At 39.4% G+C, this 12,805-nt stretch overlaps 1 protein-coding gene across 10 annotated transcripts in view; it reads right to left on the bottom strand.

Annotated features, from left to right (window-relative positions):
• Window positions 1-4,404: 4,404 nt before the first annotated feature.
• The window catches only part of NAV3 (neuron navigator 3), a 516,270-nt gene continuing 507,869 nt past the window's right edge, over window positions 4,405-12,805 (bottom strand). For all 10 annotated transcript variants that reach the window (XM_072326950.1, XM_072326948.1, XM_072326949.1 and 7 more), the window contains 5 exons: window positions 12,018-12,089; window positions 11,400-11,596; window positions 10,676-10,794; window positions 7,919-8,122; window positions 4,405-5,988 (listed from right to left, as the gene is read on the bottom strand). In XM_072326950.1, coding sequence (XP_072183051.1) covers window positions 5,869-5,988; window positions 7,919-8,122; window positions 10,676-10,794; window positions 11,400-11,596; window positions 12,018-12,089 — 712 coding nt within the window. In that variant the 3' untranslated portion in view covers window positions 4,405-5,868. The remainder of the gene's footprint in view (window positions 5,989-7,918; window positions 8,123-10,675; window positions 10,795-11,399; window positions 11,597-12,017; window positions 12,090-12,805) is intronic.

Here is a 12,805-nt window from a genome sequence, read left to right as displayed (position 1 = left end):
CTGCATTAGCATGCGTACAGTAGTAACTGTACAATTGTAAAGTTGACAGATAACCAGAAGTTACGTAGAAAAGAAAATAAACAACAAATGCTCACCGATGTTGAGGCTCGCAGTAAGGACAGATGCATGCCAATGCCAAGGCTTGCCACAAAACTCTTCACAGGAGCAATCTCCAGATAGAGATCTGGCCTTGCTGGTGGTCAGCCCTTAAATGAGATCTAGGAGAGGTGAAGCCAAGCTCCACCCCTTCCAGGAGCACAGCTGAATTACTTTCACCTGTGCTCCTGCAGCTGACCCGTCGCTTGCCTCAGATGGTTAATCAGAGGTTCAGGCTGTGATCAACAGTTTCCCATACGGCATGGATGGAGTACACTGAAGATTATGTCAAGTATATAAAGTGTGCAGTAATGATGGAGTTAAATTATTCATTCTGCTACCCAATCATTTCCTGTAGCTCAGTGACTTCTTTATAGAAACAGTAGATCTTTATTGGACATAGCCTGCCTGAGCAGAGGAGCTAATCTGCATTGAGTTGCACTGAGGAGTCCTTCTTCAGTCTGTGTACATTTCGTTATTGCACTTGTGCAGTGCAGAACACATCACTATCCAGACGTATTCTAGATGCATTAAGTCAGCACTAAAATAGAGTTCAATGGTCTAAGGGACTTAATTCACTAAGACCCTGGGGTTTGGTGATACAGCCATTAAGTATTTTGTTTGCTTCTTTCTTCTTTCAGAGCCATCCATTTATGGCGTGATAAAATTATTAGTGCTGGTTATGTGTCATCATGCAAATGCTTTATTTTGTTGCACAGCAGTTACCGGGTGCTTTTTCTTTCAGTTTTGGCATTTAATTGTCAAGATGCATTTTAGTTTCCTAAATTATGTGGACTGATTTAATAAAGCTGCTTACAAAACAAGAAAATACACTGACAAAGACAAAACATTATTTCATTTTTTCAATTTATTACTAAAAATAAGACTTAGCTCTGTGTGCTCAGTCATTGCTATTTATCAGTGTTTGCTTAAGGTTACAATTGAATGAAGAACAGTAAATGCAATTTAGTGTAGAAAGGCAAGGTCACGTGGCTTGGGTCTTAGTTAATTTATCTTTCATGACAGATCCTATTTTCTGCTACTGATGTTATTACCCAGCAATACATTTCTTCCATGATAGTGCATCTGCAGCTTATGCACTGTCAAACTTAGTGGTAGCATTTAATTTATGTGACATTATTCAGTTATCAAGAAAAAGTAGCGCATGCTGAGAAACACAGTGGCTACTTAATAATGGCTTAAAAAATGAGTTCTTATGAGCGAGAGCAACGTCTCAAGTAGTGTGCTAAAAACACTTCCTTCCATGAGACTGTGCTGTCCTGCTCTAGTTCCTGCCCTGGACACCTGGGTTCTCACTGGCAGGCCTCCTGATGAAGGATACTGGGTAGATGTGCTGGCACAATAACTGCAGAAGGGGCTTGACAATTACATTTATACTTCTCCCTTAAGTAATGGCAGATAGATAACATGTAGATACTACAACACTGAATTATAGTAAAATCACACCAAATGAGGTATTGTGGTAATCTATTCAATTCCCCTTCTTGTATAAGACCAGCTCTACATATATCACTTTCAACAGAAACTAACGTAATTCATCCATAGAGGCTGACAGTGATGGAGAAACCTATACACACCTGGTTCTGTATGATGTACTGGTATTCATATCCATATTAACTGTAACACAGATATGCAGATGAAGTGGCCCGACAATGTGAGTGTAAAGTACTCTTCACATCTCATCATGGAGATTCCTTGCAGGATCCAATACGAGTTTGTTGTTGTTACTTATTACCTTCATCTACAAACTGGATGGTTATCAGTTTTTGCAAAACAGGGATGCTGGTGGAGTGATAAATTATATGGATGCCAGTTGTAGATAATGACCTGAATCATTTGGTAGGTTGGGCTGATTTTAATATTCTCTTTTAATACAGTTAAATTTGCAGTCTTACATCTAACGAACAAAAAATATGGCTTAAACAAGCAGGATTGGACAAAGTATTTCAAAATGATGCAACATAAAAAGAACTCAGGGTCTCGGCAGATAATTAACTGAACATGAGCCTGCAGCAGAACGATGCAATTAGAGAGTGAATGTCACCACTGAAGCCTAAGCAGAGAAAATACGAAGTGGGAGTAGGAAGGTGATATCAGCTCTGCCTTTAGCATAAGTAAAGTCATCACAGGAATGCCACGTACAGGAATACCACGTACAATTCTGATATTTATGTGTCAGACATGACAGGATGAAGAATTCAGAAAGTCTTTCAAAAATGTGTTGAGGTCTGTAAGGTGTGCCTTTCCATGAAGATATGAGAATGAGCAAGCTACTTGCTTTACCAGACAGATGCAAGGGAGACTGTCACCTAACCATAAAATACACTTTTGATTGTGGTTTTCTTCTTAGTATAAGAGGGAGAGGCATAACAAAAGGCACTTTGGGGTATTTGTTTTCCTGAAAGGCAGGAGTTTTCTAAGATCTAACTACAAATAAAGCACTCAAAAAACAAACCAATCCAGTGAATAATTAGCCATATTGACAGCGATATGCTCAATTTTCTAATCCACACTGTTTTATCTTTCCAAAGATATGACAATTTCAGGGAAATAACAGACCTGCTGCTGAGGTTTAGAGCTGAGGTGCTACCACTCACAGGATCATAATGATCTCTTCCAGCCTCAAAATACCTTTCATTATCTAACTAACATATTTCTACTGGCTTTCTTTGACTTCCGTTAAATTACATTGATTTATACCTGCTGAGGAAGTGTCCCTGAATCCTTCAGGCTTGAAAATGAGCCATAACACTGCACCAGTTGTTCTGCGCAGGTCTACCACCATTGAAATCAATATCCCCTTTGAAGAAAATCTTGAAAATGGGAAACCTGTAAAGTTGTTTCTGAACTCCACAGCCTGTTCTCACCATGGAAACAGTTGGCCTAAAATAATACCGAATCCTGGAACTAGAAGCAGTACTTCACTTTGTTTTTAGCAAGATGAGTTCTGCTGAATTCAGAACATTACATTCTTCAGTTTGTCGCGTCGTTTCTGTGTTTTTGTTTGACATCAGATAGGACTGTTAAGTGGTCCTGACTGCAAAAACACCAGACTGTGTTTTCAATAAATAATTCCACTTTAATGGCAAAGTAATAATTTAGACAGATACAGTGTGCACACCTGCAAAAAAATATACGCAAGCTGGTTTACAAGCTAGAGGAACAATAAACCAATAGAAAATACATCATCCAGTTAAGTCCGATGACACCAAATACTTATTATTAGGGCTTTACAAAGACTACAAAACTTTTCAGATGATTTATTTCACTGTTTCTGTCTATTTACACGATATGTTACATCAAAAATGTACAAAATATAAAATGTATACAGACAAATGTTTCACAAACGATTTCTGAGTTGTAAACTAGGTGGACTCGCTGAGATGTATTGCAGGAAGTTTCGTGTAAGTGGTATCGTGTGTTTGTGTGTTAAATACGGCAGGAAGAGATCTGCAAGCTTGCTCAGAGCACAGGTACAGGAAAGAGTAGCTTTCCTTTAGTTCTTCGATTCAGTTAGGATGTACTCACTGACATTTTACAAACAGAAACAGATTCAGCTTCTGGGGCCATGATGTTGGTCTGGCTGAATCCGACATGCATAACATCAGTTGGAGTTTTATTAGGGCAATAGCACCGTGTAGGAACCTCTAGATTCAGTGATGCAGCTCAGTGCCATTTGAAAACTGCATTGATTTATCTTTGTTTTACAGCGAGTGACCACGGGGTGGCCACAGTTGATAGCACCAAATACACATCCTGAAGGTAACATCGATGGAGGTGTACAGGACACATCTACACAATGCCAAAGCCCTTAGGTACCTTCTGGTTTATGTGCACCTATTTGAACCGGATGCCTCTTGTGGTAAAAGAGCACTTCCGATTATTCTGAGCAGTTTTAATGCAATCTGGTTGTAGCCTGCCATGACATATGCACTTAAAGCATTTCCAGATGTTTAGTCCCCCAAAATGTATTGGTTTCATAGAGATATTGAAACATGCTCACCGTAGCATTGATAGCTCCTGCATAGTCATAACAACTGTAAGTACAGGACAAACACACCAGGTAAGAACAGCTTTTAAGGTTTGCATTCTGTGTTTGTTTGTAACGTACTGGGAATCTCAGCAAGTGAAACATCTCTTAACACCAACAGAATAAAATACAATTTTTTGTTTGTTTGTTTGTTTTTATTTAATTTGTGCAAGGCTTTTTTTTTTTTCTTCTCATTTTTTTTCTTTTTTTCTTTTTTTTTTTTTCTTCTTTTTTTTTTTTTTTTTTTTTTTTTTCTTCATATATTTACATTACCCACCCAATAGACTGTGCAAAACCAACCCACTTTTACAGTATAAACTCCTCCTCTTCCACAGTGGACATCACTGCTTCAGTGTTCTTCTATGCTGATTTGTTTTTTTCATGTACAACAATAGCAATCAAAACAACATGCTAAAACCAGAAAAAAAGGAAGAGAAAAATAAAAAAAGCAAACCAAAAACCAAAACCAAACCCATATATTTGTGCTCATGCTGCATCAAGTGCATCCAGCTCTGCTGGATAAAAATTCAAAACATCTGTCCTCCAAAAACTCCATTCCATGGGACCAAATGGATTTGAGCCGATTTTCTCAGCGTTTAGGTGGCAGTGGAAGTGGGTTTGGGTTCCTTGTGTATTTCTGAGGGTAGGCAGAGCAATCTATTCACAAGATAAAAATATTATATAGCAACTGTTCTTTCTCCTATCCATTTCTTTAAAAAATCATGATATACAGATATGAGGCTACTGTGTTAACTGACGCTTTCTCATTAGTAAATGAAGAAAAAAACAGTGTAAATTACCAATGGTTTAGGAATTAAACCAACTGTAAAACTGTTCTAGAAATCTGTTTTAAGGCAGTGAGACAGCACCATAAGAAATGTTCCTTCTTTCACTGAAAAGGCTCAAACAAATGAAGCCCTAAGAAGCCTTTAATCAGTGTTGGTTAATAATTGGTATAAAACTGTCGTTAAGGAGTGGGCAGGTGGTTAAAAAAGACCTTTGTGGTAAAAACAACTTTATAAAATCTGTGACTCGTATACTAAAAACTTGATGGAGCGCATCACCGTGACCATGGCAGTTAGAATTAAATTGGCACTTATCCAGCATATCACAGTCATGTCTTCTGGTGATTGCACAATACTGCTTGTGCTTTCTGAGTTTCGATCGTCATCTTTGATTCATTTTGGAATGGGCAGTAGCGTTCAACACCAACACCACTGCAGTCCTGTGACCAGCACCACGTGGCACAACAGAGGTTAGAAGAGAATTAGAAGGCTGCATTGTTCATGCAGTGCCTCACGGTAAAGGAAAGGGAAAAAAAAAACCACAAAACCAACAAAAGAAGTTGCACTGTAAACTTGTACAGATAAACGGAGACAGAGAGAGAGAGAGAGGCAGAGACAGAGAAAAAGAGAGAGATAAAAAGGAAAGAAAAAATTCCAGTTTGGCTAACGTGTGCAATCTGCTTAGATGCCCTTGATCCAGGGCCCCTTCCAGTTGACAAACGGAGCCTCGCTTGGCTCCATAGGTATCAAAATGCCTTGAAATTAAACTAATTCAAGCTTTCCACTTCAATTTTTCTTCCTGACTTTGCAGTTAGGTCTCCTGCCTATATACAACACACCGTTCTCTTTCAGGGACCTCGGCATGCTGCTTTAATACTGGCAGTGGTCTCGTGGAAGCAGATTTTACCATAATCCTCCACCAACAGGCTGTCCATTTCAGAGAGTCGATTCAAGGGACGAATCCAAAATGTCATCATGGTGGCTGGTGCTATCGCTGTCACAGCTTTGTGCGCTCGAAAAGTTGGCTGCCTCTTGAAGCCTCATTAGCATATTCATCTGAAAGAAGAAAGAAATGTTTACATAATCTTGTCTCATTTAATGCTGCAGCAGCCGTGTTAAAATTTAATTAAGCTGCCTTGCTGAACGAGGTGTGCCGGTATCTAGCTGAGGGGACCGAACAAAAGGATTTCTGAAAGGGCAGGGAGTCAGCAGCTCCTCCTGGCACCCTTTCCACTGCCTTCTGGTCTTTAAATAGCAATGTGAGTTTAAAGGTCCAGAGAGCCAGAGGGATATAATGAAGCTGCCTGATAGCTCTCTTTCATTCAAGGGTGAGAATGGCTGCAGCTGCACCACCAGCAGGGGAAGGAAGCCATATCACAGCCGGACATCTGGGCCCATATTTGGAGACAGTTGAGCTTCCAGATCATTTTTGGATGGCAAAGAAGTATCACACTGGAAAAGCAACTGCAAACAAAATCACACTAACATAGCCACTCTGCAAGAGAGAGAATGGGAGGGAGTGGGGGATGGTCTGAGGCCAGCTGCTTCCTAAAAGGGTCCCATTTACTGCTTAGGGAATGGCCTAGCAGGGGAGCAGCAAGAAAGCCTCCTTCCCAGAAGAAGGGAACCCCAAATAACTCATTAGGGCATTGTTAGGACTTGAGGCCACCTGAAAATAAAACACCAAAAAGCAGCAATAAGCCCCAGAAAATTACTTAGGTGCTTGATGCCTACCTATATGACTACCAGGATTTTATTTATAAAACATCTACTTCCACTAGCATACTCAGGGCTTCAAGTGATGCTGACACTGTTTCAGCGTTTTATTTTAACAAATAAGTTTGTCCATTGAAAGAAAGATAATGAAGAAAAAAACAGAGGCAAAGGCATATCCTTGTATACGCATGTTAAGCTCTTTTTCTGTTTTCTGTGGAAACTTAACAGTTCTGTGATTTCAACCCACACAGTTTGCAAAGATTTCTCCTGGAATCAAGGAGCATTTAATACTCTTTAACGCTACAAGAAAGCTTTTGCTGAAGACTAAGAAGTATTTATGTGGAAGAATACTGGATACATGCAGTGAGTGTGTAATACAGCCTTCCTGTGAAACGTCCTGCTTGCAAAAGCAAAGTGTTGAGATACAATCATGCTGCCCTTGTGTCACTGTGTCTCCCCATGAGCTCAACCTCAAGCCGTACACTCACAAGTTTCATCTTTTGACAACTGGTCAGACAGAGGAAGCTATAAGCAACAAGTGATCACAGTGTGCAGGGAGCATGAGTGATAGGATGCTGAAATCTGCTTACAAAAGTATTGTACAAAAGTATCCACACCTTAGTGGAATTAGAATCACAGAATCACCAAGGTTGGAAAAGACCCACAGGATCACCCAGTCCAACCAGTAGATATATGTGTGCTGAAAGCCTGGACAGTACACTCACTGAGAGGCCAAATTACAGAGCCAAACAATCACTCCAAATCTTTTGCTCTGGAAGTTGGGATCAGATGAGCTGATTTCCTACACTTCCTTGGGATGCAGTCTGATTTGAGTACCAAATGCTTCCCCATACATTTCAAGGGGGCAGAGAATCATTGCTTTAGCAATTATAGGAGTTTAATGCATTTTCTCTGATGAAATTCCCTGCTTCCAAGAGCACCCTGTATTCCAGAGGTACGATTCTCTGAAATAGTATTACAAATTCTGATTGACAGTCTATAGAAGAAGTGTTTTATTGGAAGAGCAGTTCAATGACTCTTGCCCTCTTGTTAGATTTTTCTTATTTCTTAAAACCCACAGCAGGCTTCATTTTAAAAACACACTTTGGAACAGGCACACAACACATTATTATTATTATTATTATTATTATTATTATTATTATTATTATTATTATTATTATTATTATTATTATTTACTGTATAACGTATAATTTAACACATGAAATCACATTATATACCCAAACCATTTTTCCCTAAGTTTAAGTCTTACCAAGGGATCCCCCTCTGTATCAGTCTGTGGAACGTGTTTTGAGGTTGTTCCTTCTTTCGCTGATGCATAACCTTCATAACCAACATCTTCTGGTCTCAGCTGGAGTAATGATGGCCACTCATGCTGTAGAGATGCAGAGCTCCATGGATATGTGTCAGCTACCCACTTGGAGGGATCTTCCCAAGGTGCCCTCTTACCATACATCTATAGTGTGGATATAACACAGGTAAGTATCCAACAGTTTTCATTACTGACTTTAATTGCAGACAAAAGTCATCAAACTCATCTAAACCATTCTAGTAACAGGTTTGCTTTCAAACGTGCTCAGCACCCAGATATGATAACACACTGAAAAGACTTTATCTCCATTAGCATTCCTTCAACACTTGGAGCAGATGAAAGTTGAAAAGCACTTTGTAACTAGTGATACTTGTAAGCAATGGGAGGAGCTACAAGCCTTTGGTACAAGAAATGAGACCTTCAGGTAACTTGCCTAAGATGTAAGGTGAAATTCTCTTTGGTCTATCTAAAACATTCAAGATAACTGGAGTTTGTTTGAAGTGAATTAGAAAGTGCCAGCATTGGTTGTTTTCTTCTCCTACCAAATGGGGTGCAGAAGCAGACATCTGTACAAACCTTGAGAACTTCCACAAGGTTAAGAGAAGAAATTCACAAAGGATAAGTTTTTCCTACTCTGAAGCACAGAAAGGCTTATGAATCTGTAAGGCCAGAAGGAAGGAAAAATGAGAATACTGTATGTTTAGGAGGTCTGGTAACTCTGTCACTAAAATATACCCTCTCTACAATGCTGTTCACAAAAACATGGGAACTGAGGGACCCTTGGCTGCAGCTTTACAGATTTCCTTTAGCTGTGTTGCCTTCAGTGACAGTGACACGTGGGGCTTGGGCGCCCACCACCAGGGCTTTCCATGATCTCTCTCAGCTCAAACAGCTTCACACAGTCCAAGAAAAAGCATAACACTGGCAGAGACATTTAGATGGGCTGTGCTCCTAACACGATTCAAAGAATGAAGGATTCTAGTGCTGAAGCCAGAGAGATGAGTTGTGCTTATCATTCTAACACCTGCTCCCAGGCACTTGCTGGATCCAGAGTTTCAGGTTAGGCAGCCAAGTTCCTTGTACTGTGTATAGAGATACTTAGACTCCTTCTGCCCTACAGAGCCATGGCTGCTTAGAAGGGATCTGATTAAATAAGCCAAGAAGAAATGTTTCTTGGGAAGGTAGTAAGCTGACTTCTATCTCCTGGCTGTAGGTAGCACTGCCTCACATCTGAGATAAACAGTGGCTAAACCCTTCCTGGAAGCTGGGGCAAGGTTTGTAAACTGTGTGTCTGACAAGTAAGCTTACAAAGTACCAGCCTAGAAAGTCATTTTCTACCCTTCCCTGGTTCCAGGGACATCTAACTATATCATATAAAAGGTTTCTGTTTATTGTTAGTAATGCTGTTCTTTGGAAGGCATCCAAAGCATATAAAAAGTGGAATGGCTCATGAAACAACATATTTTCTTCTGTCTGCTGCCATCTTCTGCTCCAAAATTGAAGTTTTTATTTAAGGAGGTGCCCTGTATACTTGGGAAAATACGAACACGATGAATATCACTGTGTTTTTATGGCTCATCTGAACAAGCGCTGTTAATCTCACTGTGGCTGTTCTATTGGAGGTCTGGCAATTTTTTGCACAGCATAAACATGCTGTAATTTCCAGAGAGATAAGCAGTTTTAGGACTGTGTGAGATATTCAACAGGCAAGATGTGAAATCTCCATCTTGTCAGCATTCTACTATGTCAGTACAAGGCGATAAAGAACCTGCAGCTGCTTACATGGATCTCTGACTGTTCCGTAACAACTCCCTCTGCATCATGAAGTAATTCCTTTCACTGTCATGTGTGGCAAAAAAGAAACAAAAAGCCTTTTCACAATGAGCCTTGTCAGAGGGCACGGAGTTGCAGTGCGTAAAAGGAAAGGAAAGGGGAGACATACAAACAGAAAAAAACAAAAATAAAAAAAAAAATGGGATTAATTTCAAGATTTAAGTTTGCTCCAAACCAGTGCTGTGGTCCCAAATCTTAACCTCTATGGGTCAGCTTACAGTCCTTGACACTGAGAAACTATTTGTAGTCCTACTAAAATTACTATTAAACATTACTGGCTCAATATCAATAGATAGAGAATGGTAAGAGACTGGAACTGGTGTTAAAGCCTACATGCAGAGAAGACAGGATGGAGGGAACAATGAAGTACTCTGAACTGATAGTGCAGTTATCCACAATGATAATTACAGTCAGTAGAAAGCTCAAAATGAGAAAGAGATAAGGAAAGAACACAATTTAGGGAAATAGAAGTGGCAGTGCAAGATAAAAGAATGAAAAGGGACAGATCTTCATGCTCAACATGGCCAAAGAGTAAATTATCTCAGTCTTCTGAATGGTGAAAATATCCTTGTTCACAAGCTTTCCTCCACGTGCCTGCATGTGTACCTCTCTACATATGTTGGAGAAGATCAGGCAGACTAAAGCTCTTTTCTGATACCAGTATAGGATCTACAAACTCTCACATCTGGAGGTAGACTGAGACATGCTCAGGTTATGAGCAAGTCTAAAGGAGCCAAACACTAATATCTATTATCTCATCAGAATTTTTTTCTTTAAAATTCATCAGTATTCACAATTGAATGCATTAGTTAAAAGTAACTTAGAGGAAGCCCTTTAGCAATTGCTAGGAAGCAACTGACATACCTGAAGTCCTTCTCTCACTGCTTCCAGAAGATATGGCACCAAGGAATAGTTCCACAGGTCTGTGAACCACACTCTGGAGCCATCAACATCCATGGGACAAGGGAGGAAAAGGCGGGGACCTGAGAAGTCAAGTTGTATATTGAAAAAGTAGATCTTGTTAGCCCACTGAAAATAATCTTTATAGAATTAAAAAATACAGGACTACAGTATAGGATCTACCAGTAACCTGTTATTAAAAATGAACTAGTGTCACTTTATCCATTTCTAAGGTTGGACGAACACTTACCAGTTTTACTGCCAAACCAGTGTAGAAGGATGACTTGCTAACAAAGCTTTTCCACTAAAAGACCTCAGGTCCCACTAGTTTGCTAGTGTGCATAACTGACAGTCTAAGTTTTTTTTATTGCTTTGATTATGCTGCAGTGTGATGGCCAGAAAAAGAATAAAGCTTAGCAAAGTTGATGTTGAGGTAATATTTTGTGGAGTTAATTTCTTCAGATTTACTTTAAAGTCTTTAGCAACCAAAGCACAAACACCCGGAAATATATACTGTATTTTCATTTTCTTTTCAGTCTTGCTAATAACACTAAGTAGGCAAATTCCCCACACTTACATTGTATTTACTACTGACAGATGACAAGTTTTAAAAAGAGAATTCAACTTTCACAAACCTGTAAAACAGTCAACCTGTGTCTTTATTGCAAACCAGTTTGCTAAGACTCACCAATGGTTACATCTGAAGAGCTGTGTGTTTCTAGAAAGCTGTTGAGATGATGCCACGTTTTTGGGATCCAGTCAATGATCTTGATGAGCTCATTATTGCGTATGTTCTTTTCTATTTCAGTCTCAATCAGTTTTCTCCTCAGGTATCTTCCTAAGAAACCTTTAACAGGCTCTGTGTGATTAGCACACAGCACCCACCTGGGTAGAAAGGTTAAAAGTCAAGTAGCAATGAATTGCAAGCAGGTAACTTCCACTTGAACAGATAGATGACAGTGATGTCATATGTTTCTAAACCTTGTGAGCCAGCAAGTATAAAACTGCTCTCATAAACTGAATTATTGCTCACTGTTACAGGTCTCAGCAGGAATTCAAGATATTGCTGAAGACAATGGAATGCAAGAATGTCATCATGTTCAGCATAGTGCTAGAGATGCTGGAATGCATCTAATTTCTTTCCCTAACAACGTACTGAGACCTCTCTGTACAGGGGAGTCACAGAAGCTCAAACACTTTGCTCTGATGAGACACAAGATCAGTGTTTTTTGAAGAGCTAGTCAGAGGAGCGAGAGCTTGAAAGTTCTGTGCAAACACCTACATGGTAAAAACAAAGTGAAGGTACCTGAAATTGTGATGCAGCTCCAGATTTGGTGAAGAGGAAACTCCCTGGTTCATAGTTCCAATAATATAGGGACTGGAAAGAGAAGTAGCATGTTTTGTTGAGGGATAATCTTTTCAGATATTCAGAGAATGTTCTTAATCTTATTTGTGCTAGGCTAATTTTGAAGAGTGTGGATGTGTTCTAATCTTAGATTTAAGACATTTGTGCGGTATCCCCTTTTGTAATGCTTGTTCTTGTGTGATTTCCCTCTGCACATTTGTAGTTTACTAGTTTCACTCATCTATAATAAAGAATAAATAAGGCAACTCTGTTCATATGCCTCATTATTTTGTGGGAAGCTTAGAATTTGAATTTTAGAAGACAATGAATCTCATGAGTAAGACACAGTATTCAGCAACTTTATGAGGGGATATCCCTATGATGGTGCTTTTACAGTAGAAATAGTCAATGCAACCAACCAATAGAAATCCCAGAAAAAATTCTTCTTGCTTGGCAATAAAGAGCATTCAGCTAACTTCACACTTCCTCCCTATTATAACTCACAGATAAAAACTATCCACAGTTGCTTCTGCATGGCATGGTTCACATGTTCCCATACGTCCCAAATCTCCCAATTATAAAGCACATTTCTTATTCCTTCCCATAAGCCATCTTCATGGTACTAATGATCTTATGTGACGTGTCAGGGCAAAAGAGATAAGACCCTGGTTCAGTCAAGCATTTAAGTGTATTCTTAAACTCAGTCTCAATGCAATGCAAAGGATCATAAAGTAAAGTTGGCACATAAG

Source organism: Excalfactoria chinensis, chromosome 1, assembly GCF_039878825.1.
Source record: "Excalfactoria chinensis isolate bCotChi1 chromosome 1, bCotChi1.hap2, whole genome shotgun sequence".
NCBI lineage: Eukaryota > Metazoa > Chordata > Aves > Galliformes > Phasianidae > Excalfactoria > Excalfactoria chinensis.
This window is presented reverse-complemented; position numbering and strand designations above follow the sequence as displayed.